A 22367-nucleotide genomic window follows, 5' to 3' on the forward strand; every position below is an offset into this window, starting at 1 on the left:
ACCTCCTTCCCCTCTGGCAACTACCGATTTCTTCTCTGTATCTATGAGTTCTGTTCTGTTTGTTATTTAGTTTTATTTTTTAGATTCCAAATATAAGTGAAATCATACGGTATTTGTCTTTCTCTGTCCGACTTATTTCACTTAGCATAATACCCTCTAAGTTCACCCATGTTATCACAAATGGCGAAGTTTCATTCGTTTTATGGCTGAGTAATATCCCACTTTTATCCATTATCTTTATCCATTTATCCATTGATGGACACTCAGGCTGTTTCCATATCTTGGCTATTGTAAAGAATGCTGCAGTAAATAGAGGAGCATATATCTTTTTTAATTAGTGTGTTTGTTTTTCAGATAAATGCCCAGAAGGAATTGCTAGATCATATGGCAGTTCTATTTTTAATGTTTTGAGGATTCCATCCAGATTATACTGAATCTGTAAATTACTTTGGGGTAATATGTAAATTTTTACAATATTAATTATTTTAATCTATGAGCATAGAATATCTTTCCATTTATTTGTGTCTTCTTTAATTTCTTTCATCTATGTCTTATAGTTTTCAGTGTACAAGTCTTTCACATCCTTGGTTAAATTTATTCCTAGGTATTTTATTCTTTTTGATGAAATTGTTAATGGGATTATTTTATTAATTTCACTTTCTGATAGTTTGTTGTTAGTGTCTAAACATGCAGCAGATTTTTGTATTTTGATTTTGTACCTTGCACCTTTACTGAATTTGTTTATTCTAAGTTTTTTGGTAGAGTCTTTAGGTTTTTCTATGTATTAAATTATGCTGTCTGCAAATAGTGATAGTTTTACATTTTCCTTTCCAATTTTGATGACTTTTATTTGTTTTTTTCTGCCTAATTGTTCTGGGCAAGACTTCCAATACTATGTTGAATAAAAGTGGTGAAAGTGAGCATCTTTGCCTTGTTCCTGATCGTAAAGGAAAAGCTTTCAGTATTTCACCAGTGAGTATGATATTCTGTGGGCTTGCAGTATATGGCCCCTTATTATTTCGAGGTACATTCCCTCTATACTCAATTTGTTGTGAGTTTTTATCATAAATGGATATTGAATTTATCAAATGCTTTTCTTCATCTATTGAGAAGTCAGAGGATTTTTATCCCTCATTTTGTTAACGTGGCTTATCATGTTGATTGATTTGCAAATGTAGAACCATCTTTCCATCCCTGGAATAAATCCCATTTGATCATGGTGTATAATCCTTTAAATGTCTTGTTGAATTCAGTTTGCTGATATTTCGTTGAGGATTTTTGCATCTATGTTCATCAGGGATATTGGCCTGTAACTTTCTTTTTTGTTGTTGTTGTGTTCTTGTCTAGTTTTAGTATCAGGGTAATGCTGACATAAAATGAGTTTGAGAGTATTCCCTTCTTTTCAAGTTTTTGGAAGAGTTTAAGAAGGATTGATATTAAACCTTCTTTGAAGGTTTGGTAGAATTCACTAGTGGAGCCATCGGTCCCGGACTTCTCTTTGTTGGGAATTTTTTTATGACTGATTCAGTTTCCTTACTAGTAATTGGTCTGTTCAGATTTTTCTGTTTATGATTCAGTTTTGGAAGATGGTATGTTTCTAGGAATTAATTTAGTTCTTGTATGTTGTCTAAGTGGTTGGCATATAATTGTTCATAATAGTCCTTTATGATCTTCTGTATTTCTTTTGTATCAGTTGCAATTTCTCCTCTTTATTTTCTTTTTTTTCTTTTTTTAAATTTTTTTTTTCAACGTTTTTTTTTTTATTTATTTTTGGGACAGAGAGAGACAGAGCATGAACGGGGGAGGGGCAGGGAGAGAGGGAGACACAGAATCGGAAGCAGGCTCCAGGCTCCGAGCCGTCGGCCCAGAGCCCGACGCGGGGCTCGAACTCACAAACCGCGAGATCGTGACCTGAGCTGAAGTCGGACGCTTAACCGACTGCGCCACCCGGGCGCCCCTCTCCTCTTTATTTTCTGATTCTATTTATTTAAGCCCTCTCTATTTTTCTTTTAGTCTAGCCCAAAAGCTTGTCAATTTTGCTTATCTTTTCAAAGACCCAGCTGTTAGTTTCATTGATCTTCTCTATATCTTTTAGTCGCTATCTCATTATTTCCACTCTGATCTTTATTATTTCCTTCCTTCTGATAACTTTGGGCTTTAACAGTTCTTGTCCAGTTACTTTAGGTTTAAATTTAGATTGCTTATTTGATATTTCTCTTGTTCCATGAGATAGGCCTATATCAATATAATCTTTCCTCTTAGAACTGCTTTTGTTGTATCCATAGATTTTGGTACGTTGTATTTCCATTTTTGTTTGTCTCAAGGTATTTTTTTTAATTTCTTCTTTGATTTCCTCATTGACTCATTGGTTATTCATTAGTATGCTGCTTAATCTCCCCATATTTGTGATTTTTCCAATTTTGTTTTTGTAATTGGTTTTAACCTTCATACTATGGTTGGAAAAGATGCTTGATATGATTTCAGTCCTCTTAAATTTATTTAGACTTGTTTTGTGGACTAACGTATGATCTCTCTTGGCAAATGTTCCACATGCACTTGAGTAGAATTGTGTTTTCTACTGACTTGGGAAAGAATGTTCTGTATACATCTATTAAGTCCATCTAGTGTAATGTACCATTTAAAGTCTAATGTGTGATTTAAAGCCAATATTTCCCTATTGATTTTCTGTCTAGGTGATCTATCCATTGACGTAAGTGGGGCTTTAAAGTTCCCTACTTACTATTGTGTTGTTGTCAGTCTCTCCCTTTAGGTTTGTTAATATTCATTTTATACATTTAGGTGCTTGTATGTTGGGTGTATAAATATTTATGGATGTTGTATTTTCTTGTTGGATTGACCCCCTTTGTCATTATGTAATACCCTTCTCTGTCTTTTATTATAGTCTTTATTTTCAAGTTTGTTTTGTCTGATGTCAGGACAGCTACCCCAGCTTTCTTTTGGTTTCTGTTTGCATGGAATCTTGTTCCATCCCTTCACTTTCAGTCTGTACGTGTCCTTACATCTAAAGTGAATCTCTTATAGGCAGCATATATGAGTCTTGGGTTTTTTATCCATTCAACAAACCTATGACTTTTGATTGGCACACTTAGTCCATTTACATTTAAAGTAGTTGCTCATAGGTCTGTACTTACTGTTATTTTATTAATTTTTTTCTGGCTGTTTGTAGTTTCTCTCTTTTCCCTTCTTCTCTTGCTTTTTACCCTTGCGATTTGATGACTTTCTGTGGTGTTATGCTTAGATTCCTTTCTCATTATCTTTTTAAGTTTATTTATTTTGAGAGAGAGAGTGCAAGTGGGGGATGGGCAGAGAGAGAGGAGAGAGAATCCCAAGCAGGATCCGTGCCGTAAGTGCAGAGACCGATGTGAGGCTCAATCTCACAACTGTGAAATCATGACCTAAGCCGAGATCAAGAGGCAGAAGCTTAACTGACTGAGCCACCCCAATGCCCCTCATTATCTTTTATGTATCTTTTAGAGGTTTTTGCTTTGTGGTTACCATGAGACTCACATCTAACAGCCTATATATTTAACAGTCTATTTTAAGTTGATAGCAAGTTAAGTTTGAATGCATTCTAAAACTCTGCATTTTTGTGTTTTTGATGTCACATTTTACATCTCTGTGTATTCCTTAAGTAATTAGTATATCGTTATTTTACTATGTCTTTTAACATTCATACTAACTATAAGTGATTAGTCCACTTTTTTTTTTACTATATGTTTACCTTTACCTGTGAGATTTTTACTTTCATGTGTTCGCTTATCACTAATTAGTGTGCCCTTTGTTTTAAGCTTAATGCAGTCTCTTCAACATTTCTTTTAGGGCCAATTCAGTGGTGATGAACTCCTTTAGCTTCTGCTTGTCTGCAGAAATCCTTATCTCTTTTTTAATTCTAAATGATAATCTTGCTGCATACAATATTCTTGTTTGGAAGTTTTTTAGGGAAGTTTTTAGCCATTATTTCTTGAAATAAGTTTTCTGCCCCTTTCTCTCTCTCTCTCTTCCTCCTGGAAGCCCTATATTCTGCTTGATGTTGTCTAATAGGTCCCTTAAGCTATCTTTAATTTTTTTTTTATTTTTTTCTTTCTGCTTTTCTATTTGGGTGAGTTCTACTGCCCTGTCTCCCAGATCACTGATTCTTCCTTCTGCCTCATCTAGTCTGCTGTTAAACCTTTTTAATATATTTTTTAGTGCAGTCAGTTGTGTTCTTCAGCTCTGTGACTTCTGTTTGGGACTTTCTGATCTTTTCTTATTTTTCTTCTATGTTGAAATCTTTCTGTGTGCATCCATTCTTCTCCTCAGTTCAGTGAGCGTCTTTATGACCATTACTTTAACTCCTTATCAGGTAAATTATGTATCTCCATTTCAGTAAAGTTTTTTTTTTTTTTTTCCTCCTGGGTTTTATCTTGTTCTTTTGTTGGGAATATATTCCTCTGTTTCCTCATTTTGCTTGACTCTCTCTATTTGTTTCTATGTGTTAGGCAAAATAGCTATCTCACCCAGTCTTAAGGGGGTGGCCCTATGTAAGCAATGAACCTTAATATCTAACTTTGCCCTAGCTCTTGGTTGTCTCTGGAACTGTCTCTCTGGTTGTTTAAGACTCATAGGGTCTACAAATGCAATCCCCCTGGCCACCAGAGCCTAAAACTCAAGGGCATCCCCCTGTGTGGGCTGTGCATGCATGCTGGCTTTGGTAGGTCAAGGGGCACAGGGGCGACATTATAGGAGCAACACAAGAGGTGCAAATCCAAAGCAGTGGCATGGGGGATGGGAGTTGCCACTGGTTGGTTAGAGTGAGTGCAAAAATAGTACTTCCCAGTGCCAGCACCAGCAAGGTAGAGAAAGAAGGTAAAAATGTCACCCACCAGCGCCTCCATCCCTAGGCAGAGTCCCAACAGTCTTTTGCCCTTCTAACACGTGCCTTAATATCAGCAACTTTATCTTCTTCACATATGGTCTAGGCTCTTCTCTGACTGCTGCTTTTTCACTGGGTCCCAGGGAGAGTGAATCTGCATGTGAGCCTTTTAAGAGCAGAAACTCTCTCTTTCCCTACCGCCCTATTGCTCTCGTGGATATAAGCCCTGTTCATTTTCCAAGTGACACATTTGGAGGGCTCATTTCTCTGATGCAGGTCCCAAGGGATGGGGTGGCTAATGTGGAAACAAACTCCATGCTCCTCAGGGAGGAATTCCTTATTCATGAGACCCCTCCCCGTGGCGGGTCACCACTCTGAGGGTAGGGTTTTTTTGTCAAGACCATGTATCTGCCTCTCCTACCTGTCCTGACGTGGCTCTTTTACCCTTTGTTGTAAAGTAGCTGTTCAGCTAGTTCTCAGGTGCTTTCCAGAGGGAACTGTTCCATATGTAGCTATAGATTTGTTGTGTCCTTAGGAGGAGGTAAGTTCAGGATGGTTCTATGCCACTGTGTCAAACTGCCTCCTTGTATAGGTTCTAGATAAAGACATCTTGCTTATGCATCAAGTTGTTCTGCAACTACTCACAGTCTGCTTTTTTTACATTGATATTTACTGATAGCCTGTTGTATGGCAGTCATTGAGGACACAAAAATGAACAAACCAAAATTCTGGAGTTCACAGTCTGGTAAGAAACGTAAAGGGGTAGAACAACATTCTGGAAGCAGAGAGTAGAGGCACTTGGCAGTCTCTCTGCAGGGGGTGGGGGGGCAGGGGAGGAAAAATAGTTGTTGTAATAGAGGATTTAACAGAGGAGATAACACCTAACTGAATCTCGCCAGGGAATAGAAGTTTTCCAAATAGACCAGGGGTAGGAAGGCATTTGAGGCATTTAGGAAATTGCAGAAGGGATATAATGACATGGGGTGCACCAAACCTAGGAGGTAGTAATGGGGGAGCCAGATTGCCAAAGGCCCCCTCATGTACCACATCATGGAACTGAGATGTCCAGGAGGTGATTAGAAGTCCCTTAAGGAAGGGGATGCCTGGGTGGCTCAGTCGCTTAAGTGTCCGACTCCTGATTTCAGCGCAGGTTGTGATCTCACAGCTCATGAGTTTGAGTCCCAGATTGGGCTCTGTGTGGTGTCAGCAAGAAGGCTGCTTGGCATCCTCTTTGCCCCTCCTCTGCTTATATGCTCTCTCTGTCTCTCTCTCTCTCCCCCTTCCTCCCTCCCTCTCTCTCAAAATAAATAAGTAAACTTTAAAAAAAAATTAAAAATTTTAAAAATCTAGAAAAACACAATAACCCCAGTTTTTTAATGATGGAATATTTTAAATGCAACTTTACAGTTTAGTCGTTTACTTAAAGTTTCTTTATGTAACCAAACAGGCAAATCAAGCAAGCAAAAAATTGTCCTTTGTATATAAATGTATGCTTTAAAAAAGGTGGGGCCTTAAAAAAAAGTCGGGGCCTTTTTTTCCCTAGAGCTAGAAAAGTTCCAGTTAGTTAACATACAGTGTAATATTAGTTCAGGTGTATAATCTAGTAATAAAACACATGTTAAACTGAAAATGATGTGGTATTAGCACAGGAATGGACAGACTAATAAAATTCTAAAAACAGACCTAAATGCATGTAGAAATTTAGAATTTTATAATAATGATCACACCAAAAATTTGACATAAGAAATCCACTTTTCCTAAATCTAAAAAACTACTCTCTATAGTCTTTTCCATAAAATTTATTTACATAAATAGCCTAAAAATAAACTTTATGTCTAAACACTTATGAATTCTACAAAAATCAGTACCAAATTATCTACACTAAGAATAAAACAGCTAAGACAATTATGACAAGATAAATAAGTAAGGGAAGAGAAGTAACGTAAGAGCAAAAAACTTGTAAGACAGTTAAAAGTGACATTTAAACACGGTTTAGGAAACATTTATCGACCCCTTGAAGAATGGCAGGAATTCTAATAGATATTACAGTAAATAATGCCCCTTCCTTTCCGACATCTAAACAAGACCATTTGCTAGAGGTTGTTTGAAGGTCAGAAGACATTCAGGACAGAATAATTAGCTTTAATGGTATGAGATTGAGGACCCTGGGGAGGAACAGAGAAGCCTGCACAAAAGAGGGGATGTTCAAGTTGACTGTGAAGGAGTAGGGTTCACCTGATAGAAAAGAAGGAGGCAGGGGCAAGGGGTGAAGGAACCCACTCTTGACATGGAAATGGAATGAACATGGCCTAGCTACAGTTGAGGAAGCTTGTGGGGGAAAAGCAGGATGGAGGCAGAAAAGGTAGATTAGAGCTACATATTGACCGGTCAGTTATGCCATGCCAAGAAATGTTACCTGGATCCCACAGGCATCAGGGAAACTATCCAGTGCATGATTTTTAAATCAAGAGGAATATGATTAGATTAAGACAGGACAGTAAGGAAAGAATCCGTTGCTTCCTCTCTGGCCTGTTATTACCCAGAAGCCAGAAGCTCTGTCACAGTTGGTCTGCCTCTGTTCCTTTCCGCAAGGTGTGGGGACTTCTTCCGTGGTCTCCTTGATCTTAGTGGCTTCCTGTCACCATCAGGAGAACCCTGGTCCCCTTTGTTAACCTGGCATGCAGGGTCCCACACATCACCCTTGCCTTCCTCATAACCCTCATCAGCCCCTGCTCCTTCATCTGGCCCTAGGCACTGGAATACAAACTATTGCCAGGGTATGAGACATGACTGGTCTTCTTCAGCAGTCTTAGCTTCCACACACTCTCCCTTCCCATCATCCTTTTACACCGTGCAAAGTTTCATATTGTGCCAAGCACAGTACCTGGCCCACTGTAGCCACTCAAATGTTTGTTGAATGAACACATGAGTAAATGATTGGATTAAAGTTCATCTGAGTTTTCCTGTGCCCCTTAAAATTTTTCCTGACCTTCCTTGAGCTTGCCATAGCTTGTCTTTTTTTCTGTTTTCATTCTTTAGCTCCTGTGCCTACCAGTTTTTTCTACTGCCTTAGAGTTGATTGCTTTTTATCCATCTCCCATCCCCCAGAGGTTGTAAACAACTTAGGGAAAGGGATTATCTTTTATCTCTATATCCCATGTTCTAACGCAGTGCCTAGTACACATTCATCTCAATAAATGTTGGTGGGTAATTAGATTCAGGCAGTGGGGGGGGTGGGTAGGGAACTTGGGGAATCAAAACAAAAACAATGTTTACAAGGGCATAATCAACACTAGAAAGAAGAGATTAATTATTCTCTTAGTGCTAGAGAATGCAGGTTCCCTAGGGCTGGAGGAAGAAGGCAATTTCAAGTATTCACCTTGGCAAAGAGAGAATGACATGACTTCCCCCAGAACCACTCTGCCCTGCCCTCATGGCTATTTGGATCCCTCCTCATAGATTATTTACACAGTGGACACCCGGATGCAAATACCCCATAAATCCCAGATGATGCAGTGCCTTGTAGGGGCCCTGCATTTCTAAGCCATTCAGAAAAGAATAATCTCCATACATTCCATACAGTACCATTTAATCTTTTTTTTTTTTTTTTACCATGTAATATTAATTAAATCTTAAATCTAATGCTACCTTACATGCTGGTTTCTGTTGCAGAATAAAGACCCCAAGATGGCTCGGGTTGCACTGGAATCTCTATACAGATTACTCTGGGTTTACATGATTCGAATTAAATGTGAAAGCAACACAGCTACTCAGAGGTAAGGATCTGGTTTGGGTTAATGGTAACTACCTCACTGAGTTAATGGTAACCATTACTCAGCCAATAAAGAGGGTGTTTTGTTTTACTGCTACCTATACTAACCAAAGTAGAAACTATTCAAAGTTGACACTTTCTAAAAGATCTAAGTCCTAAGGACATTTTCAGTCTTTGCTTAGTCAGTAGCTCAGCAGCCATTACAGAAATTTCAGCCTCTACTAGGATGGCAAGCTTCCACGGCCAAGGTTGCCTTCACCGTGTTAACAAAGCACACGGCTATAATCTTCCCACTGCCCTTAGTTTTGCAGAAAAACTTGATAGAGTAATTATGCTGATGAAAAAGGGATGAAGTGGTTTGTTTTCTTTTTCTGAATTCTCTCTGATACTTAGATAAGATGAAACATCTGCCGTTTTCACTTACAGGACTGGAGCTCAGCCAATCTTGCTTGTGTTCTCTTTTTTTCTCCCTATCTTTCAGCCGTCTTATAACCATCATCACAACACTTTTCCCCAAAGGGTCCCGTGGTGTGGTGCCAAGGGATATGCCTCTGAACATCTTTGTGAAAATCATCCAGTTCATTGCGCAGGTAATGGAGAAGCTTCTGGCAGTGGGAATGATCTAACTGTCTTCAAGTAGCCAGTCTCCTTCCTAGCAAGTACTACCAGGTGAAAAGTCTGAAGTAATAGCTTATGTGGAAAGACTTTGCAGGATGGTGTTATCAGTGTTTTCACACGTAGCTTTTTTTTTTTTTTCTTCAAAACAAATAGTGACATGGGTACGTCAAGTGTTTTCAGCGTCTGTCACATGAAGGAGCTGAGAGAGTTTAAGTGACTCATCCAAGGCCATAGAACCTATTAGTAAAAGGGCCTCTTGACTCCCAGTCCCTGTTTTGTCCCGATGCTCTGCTCTGGATTCTGCAAGTCAGGAGGAAGCCAAGAGTCTGGTGTTTGGAGGAAATCAAAAGATTGCTTTGTGAAATTTGAGGAGTGAATAAAAATGCTCTTTCGCCCCGTGAGAAAGAAGCATGAATAGGAATATTAGAATTTATCAAGCACTTACTCTTAGCCAGGAACTTTTTTTTTTTTAATTTTTTAATGTTTATTTATTTTTGAGAGAGAGAGACAGTGCATGAGCATGAGCAGGGAAGGGGCAGAGACAGACAAAAACACAGAATCCAAAAGAGGCTCCAGGCTCTGAGCAGTCAGCACAAAGCCTGATGGGGGGCTTGCACTCAGGAGCCATGAGATCGTGACCTGAGCTGAAGTCAGATGCTTCACCAACTGAGCCACCCAGGCTCCCCTGCCAGGAACTTTTCTAAGAACTTAAAGGTACTAATTTCCTTAAAAACTGGGTCCAATAATGGTAAGCATAGATTTTAGTATTTAGTTTACTATTTAGACCCAAGATTTTTACTTTTTAAATCACACTTTGTGGGTAAATGGTTATATCCCAACTTCGACTTCCTCGTGACTTACAGAACAATGTGAAAAGATAATTATCCCAGTTCAGCCTCTGCTACAAGCCAGCTCTATATCCTTAAACAAGTCAGAGAGCAAGCATCTTTCTTCTGTGTCTTGAACTGTAAAATGAACTGTAAAACGTGGAGGGAAATGCTCACCCAGTGTACTTCAGAATGCTGTGTGGATAAAAGGGAAATTATAGGCATGAAAATACTATTAGTACAATTGACATTGATATAAAGATGTAAGGGTCAGTCGTTACTTCACAGACTAGTAATGTATAATATCTCTCTATGTGTTCGGATAATGAGATGCCTCTGTCATATTTGCTCTTGTTTCTTGCTTTTTGGGCAGATGAATTAATGTGATTTTTCTGCATATAGTTATCACGTGCCTGAGAATGTGTTTTGCTTATTCCAGAATATTGTTTAAAATGAACCAGTCATATCATAGCAGCCACTGTCTCAAACCATTAGAATCTGGCTTCTGCTTTCTCACTTACGTAATCATAGTATGTCTTATTTGTTGATTGTTCATTTCGCTTTCAGACATTGTCCATTATAATATGAGCCCAAGGATTTGAAACGTTAGAGAATAGAAGAAGATGGTCATTTTGCAGTGGTATTTTTAAACGTATATTTTAAACTGAGTTTCAAGAGGTGATCAGCATTTGCTTTACAAGCAGAAAGTGTTGAGACTGTATTTAAGCCCAGACATTCCAAGTGTTTTGGTTTTTCATTTAGGGGATTTGTTTTTTGTTTTTTGTTTTATCATTCCTCATTCCAGGCTTTAGGGGCTAAATTCCACATTTTACATAACAAAAGCATCTCTGTACATCACATGAAAACGGGCAGCTTCACCCAAGGCTCTAAGGGGCATGGTCTTCCTTCAGGGATTCTCTTAATGCATAAAACTGAACAGCATCTTGCTTCTTGTAGCAACCACCTGTTGGTGGCCTAAAATGAAAATAGACACTTCACACTGAATTTGTATTTTAAAATCTTTGTTTTGTTGTCTCTTTTCCACTACAGGAACGCTTAGATTTTGCAATGAAAGAAATTATTTTTGATTTTCTCTGTGTGGGAAAACCAGCAAAAGCTTTCAGCCTCAACCCAGAGGTATGAATGAAATGATCCTTTTATGTACTTCTAACCGAGCCGTACCTTTGCTTTGCGACCTTGGGGAATAGGGCGAAGGCCATTTTCTTGAAAAGTCTTCTGTTTCTTTCTGTCCATGTTTATTTGACTAACAATCATAGATGATGGAATTTCAGGAGTCAGGTTTTGGGTGAACAGACTTAGGATGATAGCAAGTTTATGTGCCACCATATTCTGTGCTTCGATGATAGAGCAAACCTTGCCCCAAAAGATAATTTGCCACTACAGGTCACGGTGTTTTCTTTTAGACAAGTCAGTACTTATAGCTGTTTTGATGCAGATGAACAAGTTGAGTCCTGGGGAGTGTTGAAACAGAGAAGAATGAACGCATGTGATAATAAAATACTAAAATCGAATGAAATCGAGTGATGTACGGATCTATGTTTCTGTGGCAGCGTCACAACTCAAGGGCCAGGCAGATCCTGAAAGTGATGGGCACAACACATGGTTGGAGTGACCTATGCAAATGAGAAGCACATCCCAGTTTAAACTTTAAGAACACTGGTGGCCAACAGAACTGTGCCTGGCAGGGTGCCTCTTTGCAGTGTTTTCCCTATGATACTGTAGAAAGAACACTAAACCAGAAGGCAACAGTATTGGATTTGCCCCTTGACACAGGCCTTACCACTTAAACTAGCTCTAAGACATTTATTGCTGAGCTTCAACTTTTTTTGCCAGGAAAATGAACAAAATATTTTTCTAGATCACTCATAGAATAATTGTGATACTGTGACATTACAAGCTCTTAAGCAACAAAACAAAACCAAAAAAAAAAAAACAAACCAAAACAAAAAAAAAAAAAAAAAAAAAAAAAAAAAAACCCTAGAAATTTTTTTAAAAAGGAATGTTCGTATCATCACTGTACTATTTTGTCTGGCTCCTTCATTCTGTCAGTAAGGGCAGAGGCTCGAAATCAGCAGCTGGTTAATAGCAAAAGGAACCACATCTCCTGGTTCCACAGCCTGTATTCTCTTCTTTGTGCTAAGGTTGCCATGTGTCTAGGGACAGCTGGAGAAGCCCCAAAATGGGAGTTTTTGTCTTGTGTCTAATGACATCACAGTCTTCTGGAATGGCTACAGCCAGGGTCAAGGGAAGAGGGACAGAGTTGATGCAAATCCAGAACATTTGGGCTAGAATGGGGCCCAGAACCCTAGGTAAAGAGTCTTCTCCTGCTGGGAAGTTTCTCAAAATATTTTCATTTCTCAGGAGTCATGGCTTTAACAGCCCTCAGAATTACCAGGTTATTAGTCTAAAAAGAACATACTGAAAGCTACCATCATCATCATCATCACCATGTATAAAATTTACCCTTTATTCTTTCCTCAGACTCCTCAGTCAATGAATAATTGGTTAACCTCTTTGTACAGAACAATTGGAATTATGGGGTTTTTAATTTTTAAAACTACAAAAAGACATTTGAGTATCTTCTTCCATTTCTCCTGAGCTTATATGGTTATGGAAGAGTTTATCACTAGTTGGTGATTAGAAGCTTAAAGGCATATCTGTGATCTCACTCAATAGCACACACAAGGATGAAGATAGTCTATAAAGTAGATGTCACTCTTGATAAAATATGTTGTAGGTCACAGTTGCCCAAGAAACGTATTCAAATTGTGTCTTAAATCATATTTTGGAAATAGCTTGTGGAACAGTGCCTAGAGATGTAAATGATTATCTTACTATGAAGTTTATAGTGCATCACCACTCAACAGTCCAATAATTTCCAGGTAAGTATCCCATTTTAGTTCAGACTGAGATGGCTTCTATATGCATCTTCATCATCATAAGAACTTACTCATCTGTGAGAAGTTTCTAGGTCATCCATTTCTCTAATTTTTGTCATGACCTAAAATAACATGGAACTGGATGTCCTAGCCAGCACCAGAGACAAAAAGAAGAAATAAAAGGCATAAGGATTGGAAATGAAGACACAAAACTCTTTTTATTCACAGACAACATGATTGCATATGTAGAAACTACCAAAGACTCGGCTTAGCTAATACATTATTTTAGACAGTTTGTAGGATAGGGGTGCCTGGGTGGCTCAGTTGGTTGAGTGTCGAACTTTGGCTCAGGTCATGATCTTGCCATTCGTGGGTTCAGGCCCTGCATTGAGCTCTGTGCGGAAAGTTCAGAGCCTGGAGCCTGCTTCAAATTCTGTGTCTCTCTCTCTGCCCCACCCCAACTTACGCTCTGTCTCTCTCTGCCTCTCAAAAATAAAAATAATTTTAAAAATTTTTTAGAAAGTTTGTAGGATACAAGATAAATATAGAGGGGCACCTGGCTGGTTCATTTGGTAGAGCTTGAGATTCTTGATCTCAGGGCCATGGGTTCAAGCCCCAAGTTGGGAAGAAGCCTACTCAAAGAAAAAAAAAAAAAGATAAATATATAAAATCAATGTATTTCTATATTATGGTAATGAACAATTAGAAACCCAACAATGTTACCTCTGGGACACAGCAAAGGCGGTCATAAGAGGGAAGTATATAGCAATCAGGCCTTCCTAAAGAAGGAAGAAATATCTCAGATATACAACCTAACCTTATACCTTAAAGAACAGCCAAAACCAAAACCAGCAGAAGACAGGAAATTATATAGATTAGAGCAGAAATCAATGCTATTGAAACCAAAAATATCAGTAGAACAAATCAATGAAACCAGAAGCTGGTTCTTTGAAAGAATTAACAAAATTGATAAACCACTGGACAGTTTGATCAAATAGAAAAAGGAAAGGACCCAAATAAAATCAAGAATGAAAGAGGAGAGATCACAACCAACACAGCAGAAATAAAAACAATAATAAGAGAATATTATGAGCAATTATACGCCAATAAAATGGGCAATCTGGAAGAAATGGACAAATTCCTAGAAACATATACACTACCAAAACTGAAACAAGAAGACATGGAAAATTTGAACAGACCCATAACCAGTAAAGAAGTCGAATTCATAATCAAAAATCTCCAAAAAACAAGAGTGGGAGGCCATACAGCTTTCCAGGGGAATTCTACCAAACATTTAAGGAAGAGTTAACACCTATTCTCTTGAAGCTGTTCCAAAAAATAGAAATGGAAGGAAAACTTCCAAACTCTTTCTATGAAGCCAGCATGACCTTGATTCCAAAACCAGACAGAGACCCCACTAAAAACGAGAACTATAGACCAGTTTCCCTGAGGAACATGGATGCAAAAATCCTCAACAAGATATTAGCCAACCGGATCCAACAATACATTAAAAAAATTATTCACCACGACCAAGTGGGATTTATACCTGGGACGCAGGGCTGGTTCAATATCCACAAAACAATTAATGTGCTTCCTCACATCAGTGAAAGAAAGGACAAGAACCACATGATCCTCTCAACAGATGCAGAAAAATCGTTGGACAAAATACAGCATCCTTTCTTGATAAAAATCCTCAAGAAAGTAGGGATAGAAGGATTATGCCTCAAGATCATAAAAGCCATTTATGAATGACCCAATGCTGATATCTTCAATGGGGAAAAACTGAGAGCTTTCCCCCTCAGGTCAGGAACAAGACAGGGATGTCCACTCTCACTACTGTCATTCAACATAGTATTGGAAGTCTTAGCCTCAGCAATCAGACAACACAAAGAAATAAAAGGCATCCAAATCGGCCAGGAGAGGTCAAACTTTAACTCTTTGCAGATGACATGATACTCTATATGGAAAACCCAAAAGATTCCACCAAAAAACTGCTAGAACTGATCCATGGATTCAGCAAAGTTGCAGGATATAAAATCAATGCACAGAAATTGGTTGCATTCCTATACACCAACAATGAAGCAACAGAAAGAGAAATCAAGGAATCGATCTCATTTACAATTGCATGAAAAACCATAAAACACCTAGGAATAAATCTAACCAAAGAGGTGAAAAATTTATACACTGAAAACTATAGAAAGCTAATGAAAGAAATTGAAAAAGACACAAAAAAATGGAAAAAGATTCCATGCTCCTGGATAGGAAGAACAAATATTGTTAAAATGTCAATACTACCCAAAGCAATCTACATAGTCAATGCAATCCCTATCATAATAACACCAGCATTTTTCACGGAGCTAGAACAAACAATCCTAAAATTTGTATGGAACCAGAAAAGACCCCGAATGGCCAAAGCAATCTTGAAAAAGAAAACCAAAGCAGGAGGCATCACAATCCCAGACTTCAAGCTGTATTAACAAAGCTGTAATCATCAAGACACGATGGTACTGGCACAAAAACAGACACTCAGATCAATGGAACAGAATAGAGAACCCAGAAATGGACCCACAAACGTATGGCCAGCTAATCTTTGACAAAGCAGGAAAGAATATCCAATGGAATAAAGACAGTCTCTTCAGCAAGCGGTGCTGGGAAAACTGGACAGCGACATGCAAAAAAATGAACCTGGACCACTTTCTTACCCCATACGCAAAATAAAGTCAAAATGGATGAAAGACCTAAATGTAAGACAGGAAGCCATCAAAATCCTTGAGGAGAAAGCAGGCAAAAACCTCTTTGATCTTGGCCGCAGCAACTTCTTACTCAACATGTCTCCAGAGGCAAGGGAAACAAAAGCAAAACTGAACTATTGGGACCTCATCAAAATAAAAAGCTTCTGCACAGTGAAGGAAACAATCAGCAAAACTAAAAGGCAACCAACAGAATGGGAGAGGATATTTTCAAATGACATATCAGATAAAGGGCTAGTATCCAAAATCTATGAAGACTTAACAAACTCAACACCCAGAAAACAAATAATCCAGTGAAGAAATGGGCAAAAGATAGGAATAGACACTTCTCCAAAGAAGACATCCAGATGGCCAACCGACACATGAAAAAATGCTCAGCTTCACTCATCATCAGGGAAATACAAATCAAAACCACAATGAGATACCACCTTACACCTGTCAGAATGGCTAGCATTAACAACTCAGGCAACAGCAGATGTTGGTGAGGATGTGGAGAAAGAGGATCTCTTTTGCATTGTTGGTGGCAATGAGAGCTGGTGCAGCCACTCTGGAAAACAGTATGGAGGTTCCTCAAAAAATTAAAAATAGAACTACCCTGTGACCCAACAATTGCACTACTAGGTATTTATCCAAGGGATACAGGTATGCTGTTTTGAAGGGGGGCATGCACCCCAATGTTTATAGCAGCACTATCAACAGTAGCCAAAGTATGGAAAGAGCCCAAATGTCCATCGATGGATGAATGGATAAAGAAGATGTGGTATATATATACAATGGAGTATTACTCGGCAATCAAAAAGAATGAAATCTTGCCATATGCAACTACGTGGATGGAACTAGAGGGCATTATGCTAAGTGAAATTAGAGAAAGAAAAATATCATATGACTTCACTCATATGGGGACTTTAAGACAGAACAGATGAACAAAAGGGAAGGGAAGCAAAAATAATATAAAAACAGGGAGGAGGACAACATAAGAGACTCTTAAGTATGGAGAACAAACAGAGAGTTACTGGAGGGGTTGTGGGAGACGGGATGGGCTAAATGGGTAAGGAATTTACTCCTGAAATCATTATTGTACTATATCCTAACTAACTTGGATGTAAATTAAAAAAAAGAAACTGAACAATTTATCACAGCAATGAAAACAAAGTACTTAGCACTAAAGCTAACAATTATGTATAAGATTTGTGTACTGAAAAGTAAAAGATGTTGAGGAAAATCATAGGCAACCCAAATAAACAGAGAGAAATACTGTTTGTGGACTGAAAGATTTAAGACTATAAAAAAGTCAGTTGTCCCCAAATCTATATATGTTAAACGATAATCCCATTAATAATCCCAGTTAAAATCCTTATAGCATTTTCTATAGAAATCAATAAACTTACTCTAAAATTTATATGGAAAGTATAAGGAATTAGAATAACCAACATAATGCTGAAAAAGAAGAAGAAAAATTGGAGGACTAGTATGTCCTGATTTCCAAACATACTGAAAAGCTACAATAGCGTAGTGCTGGCAGAAAAGTGATTTTAAAGACTAATGGAACAGAAAAGAGACTCCAAAAATAGACCCACATATATATGGCCACGTTATTTTCAACAACATTTTCAAGTTATTTCCATGGATAAAGGGTAGCCTTTTCAATGAATGGTGCTGAACAATTGGACATCCACTTTCAAAATAAGGAAGTTCAACCCATAATTTGCACAGTAAGCAAAAATTAAGTCAAAATGTATCGTAAACCTAAGTGTAAAATCCAACATTATAAATCTTCCAGAAGAAAACATACGATAAAATCTTTGTAATCTTTGAGTGGACAAAAATTTCTTAGGACACAAAAATCATGAATTACAAAAAAAAAATTGGTAAATCAAACATCATCATAATAAAAATGTGTCTGCACTTTAAGAGAGACTGTTAATAAAGCATAGAGTAGCTGACTGGGAAGAAACTATTTGCAAAACATATCAATAAAGCACTTGTATCTAGGATATAAAGAACTCTCACAGCTCAACAGTAAGAAACAACTCCATTTTTTAAATGGGCAAAATGAACAGCCTCTTCCCCAAAGAAGACATACAAATGACCGATAAACCTATGAAAAGATGTTCAACATCATTAGTCATGAGGGAAATGCAAGTTAAAACCACACTGAGACGTGCTGAGAAGGATGTTGAGCACCTGGAACTTGATACTACTTTGGTGAGAACACAAAAAGGCACCACCATTTTAGAGAACAGTTCGGCAATTTCCTTTAAATTTAAACACACGCTTACTGTATGAGCCACCATTTCTACTCCAAGGTATTTATCCAAGAGAAATTAAAGCTCCAAAAGTTCCAAAAAGGTTTCTATGAATATTTATTCATAGAATAAACATTTTTAAATGAGGACATACTAGTCCTCCAATTTTTTTCTTCTTTTTCAGCATTCTGTTGGTTATCCTCATTCCTTATACTTTCCCTATAAATTTTAAAATAAGCTTTATTGATGTAACTAAAAACAGGAAAGCAACTCATGTTCAACAGCTGGTGAGTGGCTGAACAAGTTGTGTGCATCATCAATGTAGTGGAATACTATTCAGCAATGAAAACAAACAAAGGAACAAATGACTTCTATTGCAACAACGTCTCAAAAGCTTGATGCTATGTGAAAGAAGCAAGACACAAAAGACAATGTACTGTTCCATTCCATTCTGGAAAAGGTGAGATACTAGAAGGCAGAAATTAGACAATGACTGTCAGAGGCTGGGATGGAAAGTGGACTGACTCTAAAGAGGCATGAGGGAACTTTTGGGGATGATGGAAATAACTTTATATCTTGAATGTGATGACAGTTACCTGTCTAAGTTTCTCAAAACTCAAAGAACTGTGCAACTGTGTATGTTTTACTCTATGCAAATTATGTCTCTATAAACCTGACTTTAAAAAAATCAAGTGTAGATTCAAACCTAAGAATATATAATTACCAGCAGGAACTTTTCAGGCATTAATCCTTACCATAGCCCTGCATGATCACAAGGTATCACTATCTTCGTTTTATAGAAAGGAAGCTGAGACTTGGACTTGGAAGAGTTAAATAATTTCCTAAGAGTAGACAAATAATAAAATGGAGAGGTACGATGCAAAACTATATAAAATACAAAAAGAAATTGTGAAGCTAAATTGAAAATATATGTCCCAGTGTTATCCAGAGGGAAGGAAAACTCAGAGAACTGGCCAGGGCAGTTCATAAATTGGATATACCACTTGCAAATAACAGACTTGGCCAGTGACAGCAATCCACAGTTATTCTATTTGCATTGCATTTCCCGAATTGAACATTCCACTTCCTCACCCAAAACATTACTATGTCTTGAGAAAGATACATAAGCCTAGAATACATGTCACGAACTACTAAAATGAATGAGGAAATGAGTGGACTTTTAATACACAGTTAAATCTTTTAAAGTTAATACTGTTTCCTTCTAGAAACTGGAGACAGAATATTATTGAAGGCTATAAAATCATAAAGTACACATTGGATCAGCACAAATGAGCCAGAAAATTGTTCACCAAATCCTGGTTAAAATATCAGTGTGCCTTGAAGCTTGAATGGTTTCAAAATGAAAAGAAGTCTGTATTGTTTTTTTGTTACAGGATGTAATCTTATATCACAGAATAGGCAACTGGGGCAAACTTGACATGGGTATAGCTTCCCACCTACTTCTTGTATGGCCTCTGTTTCTTCACCTGAAAAATAGGAATAATTACACTTTCCTTGCATGGCTGTTTTTGAAATGAGAACTAATGAGCAGTTCTGGATAGATTTTAGGGGCTCAGTAAATTATAACTAGAGTATCGTTGTTGGTAGCAATAATTATTATTTTCTGCTGTTGGGTAGTAGCCTGCTTTGGAAACATTACTTCATGTAATGTGTATTCATGTATTACTTCATGAAAATTTGAGTATAAACGCATTACACATGGCTGTTAAGGAGGTACAGATGTTTTAGTACTTTGGGACCTTTCAAGATATTGCTACTGGTAGCAACCATCTCTCAGTGATCTTTCAGAGCCACTATTATGCCTTACCTGAGCCTGAGGGTGATAAAGATCTGGCCCCGAATGGCATGTCTTCTTGTAAGCCCATGTGTTTTTTATCAGTAACAAGTTCAGCGGCATTGAACTTTTAAAATTTATTTTCAAACTCGCCAGTCTTTTTGAATCAAGAGTCATCAACCCGCAATTCAGAGCAGACCATTTTTATTTTGTGATTCACATTTGTAACTCCTGTTTGTTTTCATTCAGTCTTTGTGAATTAACACACAGGGCATCTCTCTCCCTCAGGTGACCTATGAGCCCTTTGTTTACCTCAGTTTCCCTTAGTTGCAGCTGCTCCAGAGGATGAATGCCTTTCCCTTTGAGGTTCACCAGGATTCCCCAAACAGGATGAGCATGACCCTCTCAAACGTACCCTCCAAGTAGGGTGAAAATCTTTCCGGTTGTCTTCCTCTGCTGTCCCAACAAATAGTGACAGAAACTCAATTTAACGTTCATAGGTTTGGCCTAAATTCTTGTGCCTTTTAAATTACTTTCTCATAGTAATCTGGATAGCAAGCCATGCTGACTTCTCTCAAAGGCCGATGGTTTAATTCCACGACAATAATTGGGTTTTTCTTTTTATTATGAACACATTATCTCTTACAGAGAATGAACATTGGTTTACGGGCATTCTTAGTAATAGCCGACAGCTTGCAGCAGAAAGACGGTGAACCCCCCATGCCGGTGACAGGAGCTGTTCTCCCTTCAGGAAACACATTGAGAGTGAAGAAAACATATTTGAGTAAAACGCTAACTGAAGAAGAAGCCAAAATGATAGGTGGGTCTCAGAGATGTGTTAGAGGTGGGCCTTGGTAAGCCCTTCTAATGACCAGTGGATACTTACCCTCAGTGAGGTACGCTGTTAAAACATTTTTATACAAGTAGCTGTAACATTCCAACATTAATTGTTTTGAATGATTCATGCTGTGCTTTGTTTTACTGCCCTTTAAACTTTCTGGAACTTCCTGGTAAACATTTTGCCATTTAAATGTTAGACTTTTATCTACGGTCTTTTCAAACTTCTAATATTGATTATCTACATTTTACAGTAAATTTCTGAGACATCTGTGTCCTTTGGTAGATATCCTGTTTAAAAAGCAACCATATAAATATTCATTTGTTAGTTCATTCATTTTTATACTTCCTTTCCTTTTTTTTTTTTTTCAGTAAAATTAGTTAAATCCCTGTTTTAAACATTCCACATCCCACACATGCCAGGTCATATTGTGGGTTTAGCTATATGAGACTATTGTTTTTTTAATTTAGCTATCTTAATCCAAAGAGGTGATCTTTGCATTTGTTTCTTTCTTATTGAATACTTGAATTTAGAAACCTACAAACTTTGTTAAAATAATTCCTATGTCAAAGATCTGAGGGAAATTTGAGGAGACTTTTTGCTTCAAATGTTTATCTTTAATTAGGAAATGCTCAAATGAGTTCAGAAAGATTTAATGTATGAAAAAATAATCATTAATAATTATTTCATTAAAGTACAAATTTTAAATGCAAAGCAATTTGCTTTTCATTTGTATTATATACATAAATATATGAAATGCATATACATACATGAAATACACATAGGCTACATATATTTGACTTCCACTGTAGAACATTGACACTATATTTAATGAGAACAGTAAAAATGCTATAGCTAAAATAGGTTTTACTTCATTTTAAAATTTGTGATGTAAAGCCATTTTTGTTTATTTTACTAAAAAATCTATACATATATTTCAGAGAACAATAAACTTATTAAAATCCCAACCCCAAATAACAATTGTTCTTTATTTACATCATCAGTAATGATGGTGAATTTTCTTGTACTAACCAAAAACATAAAAATTCTAAAGCAAAACTACCTATTTCCTTTTTATTTTAACTCTTCGGGAAAATATTTCCCTTTGAAGTATGAGAATTCCGATTTATTAAATTTAAGTGATTATTCAGTGAACACCTACCAAGTTCAGGACACTATGCCAAGCATTCTACAGAAATTAGATTGAATTAGAATCTGCTTAATGAAGTCATTGACCCATAGATGGTCTTCAGTAAAAACATGTCATAGGGGAGGAACAAAGTAGGATTTCATTCCTTGGTGGATTTAGTCAAAGATGTAACTATAATGCACATTTTCCAGGAATGTCCTTGTATTACTCCCAAGTACGAAAAGCTGTGGACAACATTTTAAGGCACCTCGATAAAGAAGTGGGAAGGTGTATGATGCTAACGAATGTTCAGATGCTAAACAAAGAACCTGAAGACATGATCACGTGAGTACAGTGAGGACTAAGTTTTCAGTGAAGGATTAATTAGCCAAAATGTACCAGCAGAGATTTTTCCCATTTATTCACTATTTTGTTCTGCTCTTCCTAGCATCAGAGTTCTGAGAAGTGCCAAGGATAGTAAAAACGTACCTTGACTATATTTGACTAACTCTGAAAATAAGGTCAAACCTGAGATTGATCTATTTCAGTTATATTTCGAGTGTCCTTAGGCCAGTAAGTTAGAAACGGGAGGCCAAGTCTCTCAGTGGTCCACAAGTTG

The 22367-nt window shown here is 37.5% G+C and overlaps 1 protein-coding gene across 11 annotated transcripts in view; it reads left to right on the plus strand.

Annotated features, from left to right (window-relative positions):
* FRY (FRY microtubule binding protein) overlaps positions 1-22367 on the plus strand; it is a 339974-nt gene that overhangs the window by 188662 nt on the left and 128945 nt on the right. For 10 of the 11 annotated variants that reach the window (XM_049646775.1, XM_049646767.1, XM_049646768.1 and 7 more), the window contains 5 exons: positions 8546-8649; positions 9127-9235; positions 11141-11227; positions 20430-20601; positions 21961-22093. In XM_049646775.1, the coding sequence (XP_049502732.1) occupies positions 8546-8649; positions 9127-9235; positions 11141-11227; positions 20430-20601; positions 21961-22093 (605 nt within the window). The other variant, XM_049646777.1, reaches the window with a different exon arrangement.

This window comes from Panthera uncia (genome assembly GCF_023721935.1).
Source record: "Panthera uncia isolate 11264 chromosome A1 unlocalized genomic scaffold, Puncia_PCG_1.0 HiC_scaffold_16, whole genome shotgun sequence".
In the NCBI taxonomy this organism is placed as follows: domain Eukaryota; kingdom Metazoa; phylum Chordata; class Mammalia; order Carnivora; family Felidae; genus Panthera; species Panthera uncia.